Source organism: Lonchura striata, chromosome 10 (genome assembly GCF_046129695.1).
Source record: "Lonchura striata isolate bLonStr1 chromosome 10, bLonStr1.mat, whole genome shotgun sequence".
Taxonomy (NCBI): Eukaryota; Metazoa; Chordata; class Aves; order Passeriformes; family Estrildidae; genus Lonchura; species Lonchura striata.
The window spans coordinates 23,522,960-23,544,916 of NC_134612.1; the positions used below are offsets into that span (position 1 = coordinate 23,522,960).

A 21,957-nucleotide genomic window follows, 5' to 3' on the forward strand; every position below is an offset into this window, starting at 1 on the left:
AGAGATTTGTGAGATTCATCTTGCTACCTTCTTCAAGGCTCCTCTGCATGCCCCAAGTTTAAGGACCGAGTTGAGCTGTAAGTTCTTCACTAACAGCTTCTCCAGCAATAAAACTGGCCTTGGATCTGAGCCTGGCTCTGTACTGGGCTTAAATGGGCACCTTGCATTTGCTGCTGAGCCAGACCCTGTTTGGGAAGAGTGCAGGTTGCTTTCCCTCCCTTTCACTGGGGAAGCAGAGGCAGAAAATATTTTAAAGTATTGTTGGTAGTGCAGAAAATATTTTAAAGTATTGTTGGTTGTGCTGTTCTCCACCACAGCCTTTTCAGGCACCTGCTGTGACTTGAAAGGTACCTTGACCATCTCCCCTACTTGCCTGCTAAACCTTTCAATCTTTCGCTGCTCTCAACAATAATTTACTGAAACATCTGCACCACACCTGTGAAAAGCATTGGCCACAAACTAATATATTTCCTCAAGAGGAGGAGTATTGACTTAAGCAACTCATTTGTGCAAAATCTGTAATCTGCCATTGAATTAGTAATACTTTTGTTTTGGATTCCTTCAATGAGAAATGTATAATAGATCCAATATTAAATATTACTAATAATTTATAAAGCTGATTGCAGATTAAATGATTAAACTTTATTAAGAAACTAACCTCTGGTTAGGTAGGGACTTCTCAGGTAGGCCTATTGCAATGTCCTGCATAGAAATCTCTAAGTGGAAGCTCTCATGGATGAAATAATCTCTCAAATGCTTTTTTGTCGCTATTTTTCCTGATAAATCAAAACAACAACTGGTATTCACATGTAGTGCAAGGGATGCAACCCCATGGAGCAACCCACGGATAACAGCCATGTAATTGCAGAACAAAAAGGTTTGGAGACCATGTGTTTGGTCAGCTTTGCTGAGCTGTGAGAATGAGGTAGGGTCACCTAGAGCAGATATCTGCTTTCCACCAGAAGGCCACACACCATGATTTACTCGTACCACTCTGTTTATGGCAACTGTCTCTTATTACAGTGTGCCGCCCGAGCTTGAGTGAAAACTCACCAGCACTAAGGTAATTACTCACTGCCTTCGCAAAATCTCCAGCCTCCCCAAATAGAAACCACATGCCATAATGGACTGAACAGATTCTAAATAGTACTTACAGTAATTTTTTTAATAAGCAGAAAATATGCAAACTTAACTGCTGGCTAATTTGGGATTCAGAGACAATCACCGTACAGAGTGCGTAGGCACGAGATTAATTTTGTGCAATATTTGGGGGTTTGTGTTAAACCTGGAGTCCGTAGAACAGTAAAAGCTGCAAGGAGGGGAGCTTCTCATACAAGTTAGTTCCTTAAAAGCATGGCAGTGAGATTTAAAGGCTGTAATAAGGTGTAACAGCAGAAATCAAACCCAGCTTCTGTTGCTTTCATACATGGAAACAATTAAAGTCGATAACCACCCCCCATCTACTAAAGTTTAAGTCTCATGATGAAAAGGAGGCAGATCTTACAACACAAATTTATCTGAGGAGTCCTGGCTCTTGGGAATACCCATGGAGGTGTCACAGTCAGTTTAGACACAGTTTGGACTCCAGAGTCCCTGTGGCATTGGGTGTGCCCGTCACTGATGCTGTGACACCCAGGCTGCAGGTGACAGTCCCCAAGAGGAAGAGTACCCCAGGGTGCAAGGGCTGCCACCTGGGCACAAAATTTCTTTGCCAGTCCTAAAAATGAAATAGAATGTTGAATGCAAGAGGCATCTTGAGCAAGCAGCGCCTCACTGAATAGCTTAATTTCAGTGCTCGAAAAGACAAATTGTTGGTACGGCCATTAATTGTTTGCTGAGATTATAATAATAAATATTTATGTATTTTACTGTATTGCCATTATCAATTGAACTTAGTTTGAAAACTGAAATAAAACGCATTTAGTCAAATTATTAATTTGCATCTCCCTTAATAGCCTGTAAGGATATCTTAAAATTTTAAGTGCATATTTTTGCTTTTCTTCAGAGTAGAATATTTCTTGATCTATAATAAAATATATATATACATAGAGAGAGAGATTCTTGATATCATAATATTCTTGAACAAGAATATATTCTTGTTGACAATGGAATATATTAATGGAGAATAATAGTTTAATAATGCACCACTGTTCTTTATGGGAGAACTTTCCAGATTTTAGGAAGACCTAATCTGTGCCAATAACGCTCTTTTCAGTCCTTTGCCACTCCAGCCAACCCGATCAAGGTCTTATCTTTAATAAAGCCATGTGAATAAGAAGCAGGACCTCAGTGCAACCTGGTAGAAGATATAAAGTTCATAAAACATGATTTCTTTTAAATTCTACCATAGCCTATCCTTGGAAATGCATGCATTTGAGATATTTATTTATCTGGAAAAATGCATATGGTCTATCCTGCTTTAGACATGGGAGAGGAGTAGATTAATAATATCCAGCTTGTGTGAACCTATGGATGCAACACTCGAGTCACCATTTGGGTCAGCTTAATTTTGGCTTCTGTGATCAGTGTGGTGGGAGCTGGGGGAAATTACTGTAAACGGTGAGGGGCCTGATTCTGCACCCTGGAGTGTGGAACAGAAATCTTATGCCTGGAATTAGGTTAAAAATAGGAGAAAATTGCAGAAAAAATCAAAGCAAAAATGAATGATAAATAATTCTATGTTAAATAAAAAATCTATGTTAAATAGGCAAATTAATTATTTTTAAAGGGACAAAAGCTACTTAACAAGAGAAAACCAAACATTTTCAAGAAACTAGAATAATCTCCTTTCATCCTTCTTGTCTCTCTTATTTCTATCTCTTCCATTTTTTTTCCCCTGTCTATTTTTCGCTTGATTTTTGATTTTTTCTCTCTTCTTTCTTGCCTTTCCTTGTGAATGAAGATTTCCAGCAGGAACAGTAACTGATACACAGAAACAAACCTCCTTCCTGAATTACCACACTGCAAACTTCCTGTGTTTGGGCCCGATCCTGCACCGTTTACCCCACGAATTGTCCCGGGGATGTCAGCGTGGGATGTGAACAGGGGAAAAACGGGTGGATGGGGCAGGATCAGGCCCGGGAACAATGGGAGCATTGTTGGTGAGATAGGGAGCAGGCTGCTGAAGAGGTAAACAGTCAGGAGATGACAACAAGTGGTGGAGTTTCTCAAGGGCAGGGATTTGGAGGAGCAGGAAGGTTAGCGCGGGCCCCGGTGCGAGTGGAAGTTAGAGGACGTGATTGCAGTTCATGGGAACCAAGAGTGCAGGATGGGATACATTCAATTCAGTTTCCTCCGCAGGCTTAAAATAGAGCCATTGTAAATTATGTCAGACTGTCTCAAATCATGAAAATGATTGTTAAAAAGGCCTCGGAATACACAATGCGCATTGTTGTGCGGCTTTGATGTGTGAAAGATGAGAGTTTATGATAGAACAGAAATTAAATAGAAAATAAAGCGGCCACACGCTTTCTTCAGGCTGGGAAAAAAAAAGAAAAAAAGGGATTTGTTGCAGGGATTTTTTGCTGATAGTGGTTGTTTTCAAACAAATCTGGAGCTGATACTGTTAGAAGCAAGGTAGTGCAGAGGTACAAACAAATTTTGGCATAATGAAAAGTACAAGGCACAGCACAGCCTTGGGATGCTCCTGCTCATCCAAAAGATGCCAAGAAGGGGCATAAAAAGTCACTGGGGAGCTAAGCATTGCCCTCTTCCAAACCCCGCTTCTACCTACAGCCTCTTAACTCGGTTGCTGCCCCCGTTTGCTCCCTAAGGTCTGTAGCAGCCAGAAAACCAGGAGCCTGCAAAATCCTGTTTGCCTCAGTGACGTGAGTGTCTCTCTAGTGTCTCACTCTGCACCACTGGGACCATTTCCAGCCTCCTGCCACTGTGGAAGGTTGCTGGGAGCTGAGCTCCAGCGTGCAGAGTGTCACAGGCTAGATCAGGACCTGACCTCAAGGCAGATCTGCTCCCCTGTGTGCTCCCAGACCTTCTCCCAAATGCTGCATTTGTGAGACTGAAATCATTCTCATCCCAGAGGAATGAAAGGAAATTCATCAGGCTCTTACTGAGCGTCAGACATGCAAATAAAGAGGGTTTCGTTCTTAAAGGAAATTGTTGTTGAAATATAATCTATCTTGTCATGTGCAAGAGGCAAATAAGCAATATTAAGGCTAGGAAAGTTAAGATGTGGAATTTAGAGTTACAGGCACCTGTGAGCACTGTATGCATTGCATGAATAGAAATGCATTGGACATATGAGAGTACTGAGGTTTTCCAGGTTCCAGCCTGTGCTTCCATGAGATTAAATTTTTCATTGTAAGTGGAAAAAAAAAAAAAAGTTTGTTGCATTTATACTTGGAAATAGGAAATACCTGGTTGTCTCCTCCTTCACCTCTTTCCTATTCTTGCAGAGTGAAAGCTCTGTGAGGCAGCTTCATCTCTGTCTGGTCCTGCAAATATTTATTTTAATGATTAATTCCACATGGGAATAGTGACATAAATGGATGCCATTTGAAGACACCTGTGCTTTCACACAGGAGCACTGTGGGTTCACGTGGGGTCACAGCACGTGGGGGGCTCTGGGGGCTAATGCAACGTGGAATAATGGTATTGAACATGCAGCACTGTGCAGTGCAAAGAGCAAATGAGGAGAGTGTGTCTTTTAGTGATTCCAGACCTTTTCTGCTTGGTTGGAGTGGGTTTGGTTGCTGTCTTCTGACATTTGTCTGCTCGGATCCTTGCTTTGGACAGCACAGTTGCTTTTATACATTTGTGCACCTAGACCTCGCTTCCTCATTGACATTTGGCGGGTAAAAAATGGTATTATTTGCACAACTTTGAGGGTGGGGGCAATTACCACAAAGCCTGAGATGTGTTGTTGTTGTTGTTTACATACAGGTGAGGTCTGCCATAAATCCTATACTCAGTTTTCAAACCTTTGTCGTCATAAGCGCATGCATGCTGATTGCAGAACCCAAATCAAGTGCAAAGACTGTGGACAAATGTTCAGCACTACGTCTTCCTTAAATAAACACAGGAGATTTTGTGAGGGCAAGAACCATTTTGCAGCAGGAGGATTTTTTGGCCAAGGCATTTCTCTTCCTGGAACCCCAGCTATGGATAAAACGTCCATGGTTAATATGAATCATGCAAATCCGGGCCTTGCTGACTATTTTGGAGCCAATAGGCATCCTGCTGGTCTTACCTTTCCAACAGCTCCTGGATTTTCTTTTAGCTTCCCCGGTCTGTTTCCTTCAGGCTTGTACCACAGGCCACCTTTGCTACCTACTAGTTCTCCTGTTAAAGGACTTCCGAGCGCAGATCAGACAAACAAAAGCCAAAGTCCCCTCATGACAAATCCTCAGATACTGCCAGCCACCCAGGATATTTTGAAGGCACTAAATAAACAACCATCAGTAGGGGAGAATAAGCCAGTGGAGCTTCAACCAGAAGGGTCCTCTGAAGAGAGGCCACATGAGAAACTCAGTGACCAGTCAGAGAGTAGTGACCTTGACCTTGACGATGTCAGTACCCCCAGTGGCAGTGACCTGGAAACCACCTCGGGCTCTGATCTGGAAAGTGACATTGAAAGTGAGAAAGAGAAATTTAAAGAAAATGGTAAGATGTTCAAAGACAAAGTAAGCTCTCTGCAGAGCCTGGCGTCAATAAATAATAAGAAAGACCACAGCAATCATTCCATTTTCTCACCATCCTTAGAGGAGCAGACTGCGGTGTCAGGAGCGGTGAATGATTCTATAAAGGCTATTGCTTCTATTGCTGAAAAGTACTTTGGTTCAACAGGACTTGTGGGGCTGCAAGACAAAAAAGTCGGAGCCTTACCTTACCCTTCCATGTTTCCCCTCCCGTTTTTTCCAGCATTCTCTCAATCAATGTATCCATTTCCTGATAGAGACTTGAGACCGTTACCCTTGAAAGTGGAGCCCCAATCACCCAGTGAAATTAAGAAGATCCCAAAGGGAAGCTCTGAGTCTCCCTTTGACCTCACCATAAAACGTAAGGAGGAGAAGCCACTTACTCCCATCCCCTCAAAGCCAGCAGCCCCCTCTGCATCCAGCCAGGACCAGCCTCTGGATCTCAGCATGGGCAGCCGAAGCCGAGCCAGCAGCACGAGGCAAGCTGAGCCTCGGAAAAACCACGTCTTTGGAGAGAAGAAAGGAGGAGACCTCGAGCAGAGGAAAGCTTCAGAGTCCTCTTTGCAGCACGCCAGGCCCACCCCATTCTTTATGGATCCCATATACAGGTAAAGAACTCTCTGCTGCCTTGAGCATCCTTCGGTGCAGGCAGCCAGGGCTGCCAGGGCTGCCACCCTGTCCCCCTCCCAGTGTCCCTGGAGGTGCCATTGCAGTGCCAGGGCATGGGGGCCCAGGCCACATGCTGACCTGTACATGCCTCCTTCACATCCCAGCTGCTCCAAGTGAGCCATGGGACTGGCAGTGCTGCAATTAGCAAGCCCTCATTGCCATGAGTTATTAGTTATTACTTCAACCTGCATAGCTTTTCATGCAGGGGTTGAATATATTCTCTGAGTTTGCATCAGTATTGAATGCTTGTTTATTTGATCTGTATTTGATGTCACTGGTTTGCCTGAAGTTCATTTTCTTCCAAAACTCTGCCTCCTCTGGCTTCCCCTGGAGTACCCCTTGTACTCCACTTTTCCAGCTCCTCTTGCATTCGAGAGGAGTTTCTCACAACAAAGAAACACAGTGGCCCTAAGATGTGTTAAAAGTATGGGAATTGAGAATGATTTCTGCCCTTTGTTACCATTATTTGAGTACTGGGTTGATTTCTTTGGGCATTTTGTTCATAGAAATGAAGGCACAGCATCCTTGTGTGCACAAAGGCTCAGCAGTGGGCTCCTTAGAATCATCACAGAAAATCTTGGGTTGGAAGGGGCCTTAAAGCTCGCCTCATTCCACCCCGCTGCCGTGGACACCTTCCACTCCACCAGGCTGTGCAGATCCCCCTCCATGGCCACCTTTTGAAATCAGTGGGAGCATTGTTGGCTTTAAAAGATGCACGCTGTCAGTGAGCTGAGATTTTAAAAAACAGTGGTAAAATCCAGACCCTCTGGTGTTTGCCAACAGAACTGAGATGGATTTCACTGGGATGTGAATTTCACCTGCATCCTGTGTGTGCCAGCCCCCCTTTGCCCTTTCTGCACTTATATCTCTAACACGTTAAAGTCATGCATCTAAATTAGTTTAGAGAAATATTAGCTATAAAAATATTCATCTGTAATATAAATGGCTGATTTTACAGCCTCTTGTTATTAAAAAAAGGATACTGCCATGTAAATTATGTTAATTTATTACTTTATCTAAAAAAGAAATGCTGTGGGCAAAGTTTGTGGAGAGTGCTGGTGCATAAGACAAGAAGTCTGCATTATGAAGAAACAGGATATGATGCTATTTAGTGAGATGGTTTTATTCATGCCAGATTGATATCTGTGTTAGACCATAAGTTTTCTTTGCGTCATAGTCACTTAAAATGCCTGAAGCAGCGGAAATACTGATCCATGTTTTATGGCCCTGCATTACCAACTAATTAACTTGCATTGCAAACTCCCCTGCCCATGGCAGAGGGGTTGGAACAAGATGATCTTTAGGGTCCCTTCCAACCCTAACCATTCTGTGAGCCTACATTTCTATGATTTTAATGAAATCTGTGCAAATTCTGGCAGTACAGCATGAGGCCAGTTATTACTGAGCCTTCCTTTGCCATGAGTTACCTCTACACATGAACAGCACGATTCATCCATGAAACCATCCCCATCAGTAGCAGAAAAAGCAAAATCCTCAAATTTCCATGCTGTTTCTGAATTGTCCACGCTGGGATTTGCTGCCATGAGTGAATTGCAGGATTTGTTGCTGGCACCCTCGAGTCAGTGTGTTCCTACAAGCCCACCTTTCTTGCCCTGCTTGACCTTGGCTGTGCACAGGGGAGGTTGCCAGGGTGGTGGCTGTGGTGTCATGTGTGGACAGATGGCAAGGAACCCATTGCTCAAGGCTCTGTTGCCTTGAATTCCTCTCCTCTTAGTGCTGAGCGTACTCAGTTGCCTAATTTCTGTATAAAAGTGCTTGGTAGTTAGTCATTGGTTCCTATTATAAACATTATCAACCTTTTGAAATGGGATTATTCCCTATTTAAATGGTATAATCTACTTTAAAGGTGATTCCCAGCCCCACCCTGGCAGTAATGAGCCGTGTGTGGGAATCAAGATTTGAGGGTCCTCCCTTATCTTTTACTGTTATCTCCTAGGAACAAATTGCTTGACATGTAATTGCCTGTTTTAAACCTGAGTAGCTGTATGATTATTAATATCTGAGACTGATTCATCACAAGCAAATCTAATTTTAACATTTACAGAGTAGAAAAAAGAAAGCTAACTGACCCACTGGAAGCTTTAAAAGAGAAATACTTGAGACCTTCCCCGGGATTCTTGTTTCATCCACAAGTAAGTATTTTGGGAATTTTGATGTTGTAAACAACCCTGTTGATGCTTCAAAGCAGGTGCAGAGAAATGAATGCAGTCTTAGTCATTTTTGGATTTCCTAAAACACACAGTTTTTGCTGGACCATTGTGATGGAAAAGCATAAGCATTGTTCTGAGCTTCTTGATGTTTTGCAGATGAAACAACATGTTTTGATTGTAGAGGAAGCCAGATTCGAACTGAGCGTGTCTTTTAGAACCATTTTCCTCCAAAACCATAATGTAGCTACCAACATTTTCAGCCACTCGTGTCTTCAGCTCCCTCCTGTGCTCTGAGCAAGCAGATTCACAGTAAGGCCAGAAAAGCTGAACATCCCGCTTTAAAAGGGATTTTATTTTGTTTAAGGGCTCTCATAAAAGAGAGAAAAGTTTCCACCTGTTGTTTGCAAGCCTCATGGTGCAAACGCTGCACGGTTTCTTTGGTAGCTGCTGTGGGCTGCAGGGTGGGTAGCATCCCTGCTCCTCCAGTCCTGAAGAGAGACTTTATGAGGGCTGCTCGCTTGGTCACACACCACAATCCTGCATGAAAAACATTTAGGAGGGTGTCCCAAAACAGTTTAAGAACTGTGATGTGTATGTGGCACAGGAAGAGGATCTGTGTGCAAACTACACGTTGCATTTCTTCGCCGGCACTGCGTCCTCGTTTTGTCTTCCTCCTCCTTGCTCAAGGAGATTTTGCTAAAAATCTTGGTTCAATCTTACACTTGCAATAAAATCCTCTGTGATATTTACAAATTTGGACTCCTTGCAGACTGTGGGCTGTTTCATCTTAGCAATGATACCTTCTACACATCCTGTATTTTAAGCACAAGACCATGAGCTGCTGTCTCTAGTTCAGGTTCCTCTGAATTCCTGAGCAAAACAGCCCAATTACCACTTGGTTTTTTTTTCCCAATGAAGTCCTAAGTTATTATGTCCTAACTTGCATGGAATATGTTCTGAAACATGGCATTTCTGTAGAAATGGGAGGACCAGCTGAAAGCATATATGGTTGCAGATGCACAACACGCCTTTCCAATTTCAATGTTTGAACAAAGCATTGGATTGTGTATGAAAGTATTTAGTAATATTTACATGCCATAAGTATTTATGGCATTATGTAAGTATTTATAAGCATTAAATAAGAATTTAAGATGTATTAAAATCGTTGAGAATTTATGTGCAAGGTTTAATAGCAGCTTAACACCTCCTGCTGAGTTACCTTAAATAAGGTAAATCTGTCCAATTGGCAAAAAAAGTGAAAATTCCCCTCTAGTAGCAGACAGTGCTAATGCACAAAGGATCTCAATCTGCTTTTTGTCCCTGCTGTGAAACACGCTGGTTCCTCCCCATCAAGTCAATGATTCTGTTAGAGCAGCTAAGGAGCTGTAAATTATGAGTAAATTATTTAAATGAGGGCATTTTAGATAGTGCATTGATGGAAAAAGCAGGATTATTTTGCTTAGTGCTCTCTAGCTGTTCAGAAGCTGTAACTCAGAGTAGTTCAGTGATGTTGGAACTGGGGGTTCTGAAGGTGTTGCTGCAGGTTGGACAGATGTCAGTGGTAGGTGGGGTGGTCAGTGGGTGGGAAAGGGGCTGCTGGGGTAAAATTCACTGTTTGGAGTTTGGTTGTGGTGGGCAGGAAATGAGTTGGATATTCTTTTGTGGAGTTGGATATTCTTTTCTGTATTCTTTTATGGAGTTGGATGTTCTTTTGTGTGACTTGAGTTACCTGGGGAACTGGGAGTCAGGTCGGGATAAAATGGAGACTTTGGGCATTTCCCTGTTAATGGGAATGCTGTCAGGCTTCCACCCTCTGTGTTTTGTCCCAGGATGTTGTTGAATGTCATGTTGGTGCCCGAGGAAGGTCCCAGTGCTGTCACCAAGGGTGGCAGTGTGAGGAGGAGGTGTCAGGTGCCACCTCCCCATGGCAGAGCCAGCCCAGGTGGGCAGAGCCAGCCCAGATGGGGCAGGAGGGAGGGCTGGCTCTGCAGAACCCCCTCCTCCACATTTCTCACTGTGCAATGGAATAAAAAGTCTGTGGCAAAGCCTGGCTTTGGTTCTGTCACTGACCTGAGTGAGAGAGATGATGTCTGTAACCTGGCGTGAGCTGGATCGGTGCAGAGGTCAGGAGTGTAACGGGCACTAAGGAACATTGTAAAAGAAAACCAAACCACCAGCACACATCTTGTCAAAAAAGTAAATGTCATAATGCTTTCTTGCAAACTTTAATGGAACAGAAAGGAGCCTCCTGTTTGCAAAGGCAGAATCTGGCTTGGTATTTATAGAGGGCTGGGGAACGGCTTCCAGAAAAGCTGTTTTTCCTTTATAGTCCTGTTCACCCTTGTAAAAGTACAGGTGGGGAGTGCTCCACGAGTTTTCATTTTCTGCTGGCAGGATTTAAAATATTTACAAACTTATTGTTCATGTCCTAAAAGCCTGTGGTTTTGTTGTTGAATTTATTTCTGAAAATTGCCATCTCAGGGACCAAGAATTTATTATTTCTTAACTAGATAATATGACAGCAAACAGATGGATATTTCAAATAGGTTTTTGAAATAGAACTTACAGACATAACCCTGAAGTCTGTATCCTGTCCCTGGCGGGGTAAAATTCCTCCCTGTGCCCAAAGGCTATGAAAATGAGATTATTTAGTGGCATTCCACAGTAATTTGCCATTACAAAGATTGTAATTTTTAGGGAGAGAACACCCTGTCCAATAAATCATTCATAACAACATTTTAATCAGTATCTTTAAATAAAATCTTAGTAAGTACATTGATTGCAATAAGGATTCCAATGCAGGAATAATGTGTTGTTTTTGTTTCAATTTTGCTCCCAGTTCCAATTTCCTGATCAAAGAATTTGGGTAAGTTCATTGCTTATATTTTTAATTTAATCACTGTGAAATAAATTGCATAAGAAAAATATAATATGAAAGATAACTTACCTCTCAATCATGGAGCATGCCACTCTTTCCTACAGGGTCTTACAGCTGAGCAGATAAATATGCTCTTATGAAAAACTGGCTTTATTTTTATGTACCTGATCCTGCTGGTTTTGTTTGGTGAAGACAATGGGAGCTTTACCTGAGTGAGGGTTGCAGAATGCAGTCTTTTGTTTATATATGACTGAAATTGTTCCAAGCCATTTTCCTTCAGAGATTGCAGTGAAATTTTCAGGCTGAAATCTTGTTAGATAGCAATAGTTAATAAATATTTAATCTGCATTAAAATACAGAGTCTCAGAGGTTTTTATGTTTTTCTCTCACTTGACTTCTGTGGTAGTCACTTCAATAGTCACTTTAATAGGTTTGAAATTTTGAGCCTAATTGCTCATTGCAGTGCTTAAAGCAGAAGTAAAACACCTATTTATTTTCTGTGTTTAGGTCAAATTTGTCCTCTGTGTATACTTACATCATCCTCCTTACATGAACATGAATTGTGCTATGGGATAAATTTGGGCTTTCTCCTCTATTTTTATAAAACCTTGTTTTTAATACATCTGAATTGTTCATGAGAAAGGAAGAAAATAAAAAGAACCACAGCAACTGCTTTTGCAGATGCAACTCCAAAAACGCCGTGTTCTGATCTCGCGCTGCTGGCTCCTCAGCTGCAGCGCCGAACCCAAAAATGCTCGTCCCAGATTTTCCCAACCTTTGGGCTTTGGAGGGGAGAGCTGGAGCCAGGAGGCAGGGCTGGGCTCCTGACTCACTGCTGCTCCTCGCTCTCGCTGCTCCTGGACTCGTTTCACCAGGCAGAGCCAGAATTCTGCAGGGCGAGCGCTGAGATCTCCTCGTGCTCCTCTGCTGTGTGTCCCTGCACGGGGCTGCTGCAGGAGCTGTGCCCCTGGGCTCTGAGCCCTGCCCTCTGCTCCGTGCCCTCCCTGGCACATGTCCAGAGCAGTGCTGGACCTTTGCTTTGTGGGAGTTTAATCCCACTTTCTTCTGGGAAGAGCTGTGTTGTGCAGCTGCAGAGATGCTCTGGGAGCCTGGGTTGGAAAGAGCTGAGCAGGCACCAAAGGACTCCTGAGGGTACCCAGAGGTGCTGCAGGAGTTCAGCAAGCAGGAGGTGGGGTTAGATTTGTCAAAGGGAGGAGGTGGTTCCCAAATATTTTCTTTGGGAAATTCGTTGTAGGACATGAAGGGGCCATAGCACGATTTGTGACTTGGCCCAGGCACCCTTAATCCTCTGCTCTGAGAAAAGTGGCTCTGCTTCAGCAGGTTTGGGAAGTGGAAAAACCCAGTGAAGTCTGTTTCTTCTGTCTGATTTCCTCGACTTTGGCTTAGTCCTCGAATTTCCATCATTCTGCTCCTTTTGTGAGCGTACGTCTCCTGGCCATGCTCACGGTTTGAGCAGCTCCAGCAGCAATAGGTGTTTAAAACAAGCCGTGACTGAGCAGGATGCTGATTCATGGATGAAGCTCCATTTTGAGAGATTTGGTTATGTCACACAAGCCTTTCCATCTCAATCCCCAGTTGCATGTGCCACATATTTCAACATTATTTGAGATTGGTTTTTCATTCTTTGGCAGGAGTCCTGTGGTGCAAATCAATGGGCATCTCTTTTGAATGGATCGGGATTAATTTGATCTGTTTATGCCATTTTGGTCCCATCAGGAGAAGGTTGCTCTAAGGAGGTTCTGTAATTTTAGGCAGACAGCATTTGTTTAGGATGAACCATTGTAAATAATTAAAACAATTGTATAAATAAATGGAAAGGAATTTGGTGGATGCCTTAAAGATTTTGTTTTACTGGGCAGAGTTTTAGTGCATGATCAATTCTGTTAACTGAGCTTAATCCCCACCAACTGGATTCATACAAATCCAGTTATTCTGGAGCCATACTGCAGATCAGAAGGAGTTTCTTGCTACTGCTTCATAAAGTTCAGCCACATGTGATAGGTCTCTTGAACGTGAATATAACTCAGCCAAGTTCCATGGCTGGCTGTCCAAATACATGCAGTTTCAAGACAGCACGATTCACAAATTGCAGATTTTAGAGGCAACATTATAACTTCAGCTGGGGGAGGGAGAAATCCTGAGCTTTAGCAGTTGGATTTTGCAGAGTTCCCCAAATAACAGTAGTAAAAATAGAAAGCAAACACTTGAACAGATTTTTTTTCCCATGAGGTCCGGCCATAAAATCAGTTGTTTTTGTGATAGTAGCAATGAAGCAGTCACGTTTGTCAAACAGGAGGTCAAGTAATTCATGACATTATCTGTGAGATTATTTCATATCATCAGGTTATTCTTAAAAAGCAGCAACAGCAGACCTTCACTTTATTTATGCCACTTTTTCTAGGGTTGGTTAATAAATTTTAAGACAAATGCTTAAGGCCCCTGCTGATGATATCTTGCCCGCTGAAATGTTTATAAATACTTGTTTTAGCCGATTATGGTAATGTCTGCATTTTTGAGTTGGAGCTGGGGAATTGTGACTGCACATTAGTTTGCGTCAGTCGGAGGTTAATAGCCTCTCAGGGAGGTGGGGGAAAGCTGCTTCCTTTTCCAGACATCTGGACACAGATAGAATCAACAACTCTTATATATGTAAATCAAAAGTTACTGTTCTATATAAAACACTGTCATTCACCGATCGCAGATTAGGAGCGCACGTGACTTGTCCGTAAGGCAATAGCTGGATGCAAAATATGTAATAGGATCTTCTGCCTCTCCTGCCTCCTCAGAGAGCTTTCTCCATGGGCATGGCAATTCCACTGATTCAATCCTTTGGGCCAGGCAGTGCTTCCCCCACTGTGCCCCATTCGGGGATAGCCACAGCCCTTGGGTGTTGGGCTATGGTGCAGAACCCCCTGAAAGCACAGCTGGTGGCTTTAGCCACACACCCGCCTCCCTGGTGGTCCCAGGGACCATCCCTGGAGAGGGGAAGTCACCATGAGCAGCCACCCAACCCCCAGGACAGGCAACACCTCTCTCCAGGAGTTTGGTGGATTGAGTAGCATCTCCATGGCCAACACAACTCCTGTGGAGGAAGGTCTTGCTTTGCCATCGGTACTAACAGTGTTTGGAAGGAAGAGCAGCTGCTTCAGTTGTGTTTCAGCTGTGGAAGAGGGAGGTTCATTGTGGAAGAAGGAAAGTCATCTCCTGGGTTAACATTTAGTCATTAAAAAGAGAGAGGGGGGAGGGGAAGAGCAAAATAGTGATTTTTACAATCATTGAAGATTATCAGTGGGTCCACCTTGGAGTGTCACTGGGCTCTGAACTGTGGCATATGTCTGTAAATTCCATAGGAAGAAGGGTGAGCAGGCAGAGAGTTTGTGACTGCGAGTATCCAAATCCAGGACTATGAAGATTCTGCAGAAGATTCAGAGAAAGCTGAGTCACTAGGATTAAAACAGCCATAAAAGTTAATGTTAGTAAATACCCCTAAAACCATGGGGAAAGTGTGACTTTTAACTTGTGTCATTGAAGAAAAAGATCTTGAAGTTGATAGTCTTATGAAAATATCACCTGAGTGCTTAGCAGAAAGGAGTTGAAAACATCATTATGGCTTCAGGTCTTGAATACAGCTGATATTCCTCTCAAAAAGGCCATAGCAGAATTAGAAAAGGCACAGAAATATGCAACAGTGATGATCACAGGTAGGGAACAGCTTCCATTCAAAAAGAAGCTAAGTAGATTTTTATTTTTTTCAGCTGGGAAAAAAATGCCTGAGGGAGCTGTGCCCCAGCTCTGTGAGCCCATGAATGGTGAGCAGAACCTGAATGAGGCATGGTTATTCATTAGTGATAACAATACCAAAAAACAAAAACAAAAAACCACAAAAATATCAGGCAAAAGGCTAAGAAGGAACAAAAGCCAGTATCTTTTCATATGCACCTAATTAAATTGGTGAACTCTCCTTGACAGAAATAGAAATGGGTTTGGGAAGGTTTACCAGGTGAATGGAAGCAGCAGCCGATGGCTGTTCAATGTTGTAACAGAGCTGAAGCTCCAGTAAATGCTCCTGCACCTCCCTGTGCTGGTGTGTGGCAGTGGGGACATTTGTCCCTTGCCCACCCTCCTGTGTGTCCCCTGGAGCCCCTGCTTGGCACCAAGTACCACCTCCCAAAAGCTCACGTGGCAGGTTTAGCATTCCTGCTTGGTTTTGGTGTTTGAATGCGTCCTCAGTGCAAAACCCCTGGGTTTCTTACTGCTCAGCTGGTGCTTTGCAAGCAGACTGGTGAGCAGGGGCTGTCTGCCTGCACTGAAGGTGATGGACAGCACGTTTTGGATCAGGGCTGCAGGATTTCATGAGCTGTAAAATGCCCCCACAGCCCAGATTTGCATCTTGAGCACCACACACTCCAGGACTGCTTAAGAAACTGCCCCAATTTTGGTTCTTGGGACCCTAACTGCAGCAGATAGTACCAGCTATAATTGTCCTGATAGCAGTGGAGTGACAGTGCCTTGGATCAGCAAAGCTGTGGGGCCAAACACTTCCCGTTGGTGCAGTTCTTGAAAAACATAAATCATACCAGGTCACCACAGAAGTCAGGCTTTAAAAAAAACCCTAAACAGCAAAACAGCAAGCACAATAGTCATTCCAATGGTGAGAAACATATTTATAGAAAGCAAGTAATGCTTTAAAATAATTGGAAGTGCTCGTGTTTCCTCTGGATGAGGGATTTGAGATTAGGTGCTGATTTCATACCTATTTTGGGACTGATGTAATCCTGGAGGCAGTGTTGGAGGTAGAGCTGATCTGCATTGCTGTGCATGAAACAAGAGTCTCTCTCAGTTTCTACTCTGCAAAATCCTGGAAATAAGAACTAAAACAAAAATCAGCATGACTAAGCCATTTTAAATATAAAGGGGAGAATAGTTTCTTTAATATATTACTGACAGGCACCATGTGCATGAGAAATTGTGATCCAAAAATGATTTAAACCCACTAGATAATGAAATGGACTTGAATATTAAATATACATAAATAAAACATTTATTATACTTCTCAGTACCCTTATTATTCTTCACCATAAATATGTGATATCATAACCCATGCACTGTCTTGTCATTGCTAATAAGCCCTTAGGCCAAAGGGCATTTTTCATTCAAACCATTTATTTTCAGCAGTTGTAAAATAGATGAGTGAATTTTTTTGTGGGGAGCAATTAGAAGGAATTAAAGGCAGCGGAACAACTATTTTAAAAGCTTTAGAAATCAATTCCAACTAAAGGAGAATATGAAGTCATATAAAAAGAAATATATGGTAATGTTGAGGTGTATGGGTTGATAATGACATCTCAGTGCTGAGATAGAATTACCTCCTCTCGCAGCAGCATCATCATTACATATCTCATGCCTGTGATCAGTACATGTCAAAATCCTTCATATTGACAAATGTGCTGTCCACTTGCATCTGTGGAGAATGTTTTAGCAGCTGAGTGATTATGAATCAAACCCCAGAGCTTACAGCCCTTGCTGCCTCGCAATGCTTTCACATTTGTTGCCTGACAAGTAAATGTATCTTGACTTGCCTCTGAGATTTTTTATTTTTTTTCACTGTGTTTGATGAAAGACATTTGGCAAATTGGCAGTGGTACCCTGTACGTTGCAATTTGTACTCGGCATTAGGAATCTGAGCATGAAATGAGAGGGCAGGCTACAGGCTAAAGGGAAAAAAACAACCCAGCCCAAAGGCAGAGGTAACCAGCATGGAAATAGTCATGCCAGGAGACAACCGTGTAATTCTGCCAATGAAAATAAAAATAAATAAACCTGCAAAAAAACCCAGTTATTCCAATTAAAATTTCAATTTTCCAACAATCAGAGGAGCCTTTTATGGATTTTGAAGAACAGTCTGTGGAGGTGTTCCAGCTGAGAAGGGTTCAACATCTTGTCTTTCATATAATTTCCTTCTTTGTTACAAGCAAGATCTTGCACAGGGCTCATGCTGTGGATTTTGTGCTCTGCAGGTTGGCTTGGCTCTTTTTTTTTTTTTTTTTTTTTCATTTGTTTGTGGTGTTATGGAGAGGTAGATGGTTATTCTCACCTGTCAGGAGGCTCAGCAGCAGTCTTGAACTCTTCAAATGGCAATGTTTGAGGTTTTGGAGGAGCTTTCCATGGTCAGTTCCAGGCAGCTTAAAGGCAACTGTTCTCCAGAAATTATTTAATCTCCACTCCCTGCAAATTACAGACAGCTAATCAAGAGTGGAGCCATCCCAAAGCACAAAGGAGTTACAAGCAACTAAAGGTAGAGCAAGAATATTAAGACATGGAAAAACAGCATAGACATCTAACAGACAATATGAATACAGAGCACCAAACCCACCAAAGCTTCATTTCTTCTGTCTTTATCTAAATAGAGTCTTCGGCTATGATGGGCTAAAACACTGGACTGGATAGCTGGATGTGGCTGGGGCATTGATGGAGCCTCTTTGGATCTGGATTATTGTAGACCTTTGTTGAGCTAGAATGTTCATAAGGTTTCCTCTGCAATAAGTATCTTCTGTGAGTCCTTAACAAAAAATAAAATTAGAAATTCAGTTATTATTTTTGTTCATTTGGTAATAAATATTCAATGATTTTTGTAGATGGGATGCATAGACTTGTAGGCATACTACCACAGAGCATGACTGCAAAATCTGTAATTTTATAGAAGCTGGGAGTTAAAAATAAGAAGAAATTAACACTGGCTGATAATTACCCTCACGACCTATAATTTTCAAGACTGCATCTCTACCCTGGCGTTTTTTCCCTTTCCTTCTTTCCCTTGTCAGTTGATGTTCTCTGCATCCCAGGTTCCCGGTGGGGGCCGAAACCCGAGGGGATTATTTACCGTGGTGGGCTCTGTGCTCTCTCCTGCTGCAGGTGTCAGCTATAGAGAACATGGCCGAGAAGCTGGAGAGCTTCAGCGCCCTGAAGCCGGAGGCCAGCGAGCTGATCCAGTCGGTGCCATCCATGTTCAACTTCCGCGCGCCGCCCAGCGCGCTCCCCGAGACGCTGCTGCGCAAGGGCAAGGAGCGCTACACCTGCAGGTAGCCCCGAGGCTCCCCTCTGCCATCCCACAGCTGGGCCCAGCATGGACAGCCTTTCCCTCTGGGGTTCCTGGCCTGGATCAGGAATGGTGCGGCCAGCAGGAGCAGGGAGGTCATTCTCTGCCCCTGTGCTGGGCTCTGGGCCCTCAGTTTGGGAAGGATGTTGAGATGCTTGAGCTTGTCCAGAGGAGGCAACGAGGCTGGAGCACAAGTCCTGTGAGGAACAACTGAGACAGCTGGGGGTGCTCAGCCTGGAGAAAAGGAGACTCAGGGGTGACCTTACCACTCTACAACTCCCTCAAAGGTGGCTGTGCTCAGCTGGGGTTGGGCTCTGTCTCCAGGAACCGACAGAACCAGAGGACACAGCCCCACCAAGGGAAATTTAGGTTGGATATTAGGAATAAGTTTTTTACAGAAAGAGTGATAAAGCTCTGGAATGGCTGCCCGGGGAGGTGGTGGTTAAACACACCATCCCTGGGTGTGTTTAAAACAAGCCTGGATGTGGCACTGGGTGTCAGGGTTTACTTGAGGTGTTGAGGCTGGGTTGGACTCGATGATCTTGAAGGTCTCTTCTAACCCAGGGATTCTGTGATTCTGTTTAATAAATTATTGGTGTTACGAAACAAAGAGCTCTCCCTTGATGCCTTGGAGTGGCTGCCTAGAACAGAGACTGGATAAGATTAAGAGAATAAAAGTAGGTATTTATTAAAGGCCTTCAGTTGCTACACCTTGGGCTGTCAGAAGCTTCCCAGAAGCTACACCCAAGGGGTCAAAAGTTTTTCAGACAATTATAAGTTTGGTCCATTTACATACCAGAGGTTAATCCTCCAATTACAGTTTCAGGTAATGAAGTAATTTACTCCAACTTTGCCTCTCCCAATTCACTGTTGTTTACACTTCTCCTTGAGTTTCAGGCCCAGAGATTCATCGTTTTGTCTGACCAAATATGAAGACAGTAGCTAAAAGTCTATATGGAGTTTGAGAGTTATACACTAAAGCACTACAGGATTTGAAAAATATAAAAGCAAAATCCTAAGGCATCACCCTGTATACAGCGGTTTTGATAAATGAGGTGGAAATTGTTATATAAACAATTCTTTTTTTCCCAAATTTTCTCATCACTTTCATATATAAAAGTGTGCTTTCATAATTGATTTGTTTGATCATAAACTACAGACGTGTTTTCTCTCTGGCTTCTGGTTTTAATATCCAAAGGGATCAGTGATAAAATACATGAATTACTAGGACTTGTGTGTATGGACTTAAAAAAAAAACCCCACAATGAAGATAGTCTTTGAATGTGCACCCAAAATGAATGGAAGCTTTGTCCAGAAGAGTGGAATTAGCTGTGTGGGTATTTTGAAGGCTTATACATCACGTTGTGAAAAAATAAATGGGATGTTAAAAGTGAAGGGATGCAATCTTCAAAGTCATTGCTTGGAGCAGCCACCACCCTCATTCACTTAAGAGAGTGCTGTGTGTACTCTGCCCCCACGCAAAAATGGGCTCAATGTCCTCAACAGAATGGGCCAATTATAAACTGAATGTTAATATGCTACTTGAATGAAGGGGGAGAACTCACGATAATTTTATTTTTTTTCCATTATTTTTCCTGTGACATATTATTGAGTTTGGAGAATGGTTTTTAAATTGCACTGCTTAGGTCTCTATATCATCTCCAGAATGTGCAGGCGTTTGACACTGGCATATCGGTTTATCTGATCTTTTTGAAAACATGTCACCTTCTTTCAAGACATGTTGTTATAGAAACATACCTTGATGGATTAGGTCTTTGAGTCTTGTCTGCTCTGATCCTATTCAATGCACGGAATGGTGTCACATTTGCTGACACGTAGAATTGGTTGAAAGATTGGAAATTTGCTTACACAGAGGCAGAAATCCAAGGCTTTAATAACAGATTCTCTTGATTCCAAATCTGAATGAGGCTGATAATCACCCAGTGGGCTTGGAACCTTGGGGTGATCTTTAAAAGAGATTTTTCCTATAACCCTTGCTTCTGCACAAGCGAAGCTGGTTGGTGCCAGCCATTCCAGTCCCACTCCTGTGTGTGTGGATTCCTTACATTTGCTGAATGCTTCTACTGAGATGTTGTTGCACCAAAGCCATGCCAATAGGGCCATACCATGATGATTCCATTTGGGCTGTGCATCCAGTGCAGCTCAAACTGGGACAAAGCCACTGAAGGTTGTCTTGTCTTATCATTTTCTTATCACAGATACTGTGGCAAGATTTTCCCAAGATCTGCAAACCTGACCCGTCACCTGAGGACGCACACTGGAGAGCAGCCCTATAGGTACCACACCCCTCACCCTGCCTGTGCTGTGCCCAAGCTTTAGAGTCCCTTCCAATGCAGAGAAAATAAAGCCAGGGAATTCAACATCCTTGCTGAACCAGCTCCAGCCCTTCCTCCTTAGCTTTGGACCCACCATTTGTTCTCAGAGTTTTGTGCTGATCCTCAGGGTTGGAGCTGCAGAAAAAGGGAGAGTTTCAGTCTTAGTGAAGTTATTTTGGCTGGGGCAGCTTCCCAACACGATCCCTGAGTCCTGTCTTTGCTGGCAGGGTGGCTGGCACTGCTGAACCAGTGTGATTGAAGTGATGTTCACTAGGGCTCATGGACTTATTTTCCCTTGCAAAAATGTTTTTTACTGGAGTTCCACAGTGTTATTTGCAGCCTAAATTTGGGTGATTTGTCAGTCATCTGATTTCTGAAAGATCCTGGTTGCAAAGGCATTACTGTATTTATTTGTTTCCTGCCTAATCTGGATCCTTTCTGAGGTCTGCTTAACCAAAACCCATGTGGGTACTCTCCTGTTGATAAGAATATGTGTGTAATACTGAATCCAGGATGGTCACATGCAGAAATGTGTATAAAGCTTCACCTTATTGAAAATGAAAGGCTAATTTGAACTGGAAAGAGGCCAGTTCATGTTCCAGTAAAACAAATGCACAGATTTCTGCATTTTATGAGCTGTAAAGAGCAGAGTAAGCTCATTGTTTGTGAGGAAATAATATGTTTTTTGCATTTAGTCTCTTTGGGAAATGAGATTCACATCTAATTTTATTGAAGGAAGGTCTTGATGCATGTTATACCCGTCCACTGCATAAAAGCCACAAGCAATTAGTAGCATAATGGGTGATTTCAGCACTAAAAAAAATTTTACATCATTGACAAGTGTAAGAGAGGCACGGGAGAAGTAAAAGATTGAAAAAACTAAAGTGGTGAAGACTCTTGGCTAGTTGCCAGCCAGAGAATTTGGAATAGTTATAGTATGACTTAGTAATGGCTTAAAGAGCAATGCAGTAAAGGCTTTAGGGACTCCAAATCACTACAGAGTATGAAAATTGATGCCTCTGGTACCAGAGTGATAGACTAAACTACTCACATTGGCACAGTATTAAAGGTTGGGATTGTTTATTGCTGGTTTTTGCAAGATAACCGAATTTCCTCTGGGATTAGCAATCAA

The 21,957-nt window shown here is 42.8% G+C and overlaps 1 protein-coding gene across 2 annotated transcripts in view; it reads left to right on the forward strand.

Moving 5' to 3' along the window:
- MECOM (MDS1 and EVI1 complex locus) overlaps nt 1–21,957 on the forward strand; it is a 184,910-nt gene that overhangs the window by 155,121 nt on the left and 7,832 nt on the right. For both annotated transcript variants that reach the window (XM_077785739.1, XM_077785740.1), the window contains exons 7-10: nt 4,900–6,262; nt 8,389–8,476; nt 18,306–18,472; nt 20,709–20,786. In XM_077785739.1, coding sequence (XP_077641865.1) covers nt 4,900–6,262; nt 8,389–8,476; nt 18,306–18,472; nt 20,709–20,786 — 1,696 coding nt within the window. The remainder of the gene's footprint in view (nt 1–4,899; nt 6,263–8,388; nt 8,477–18,305; nt 18,473–20,708; nt 20,787–21,957) is intronic.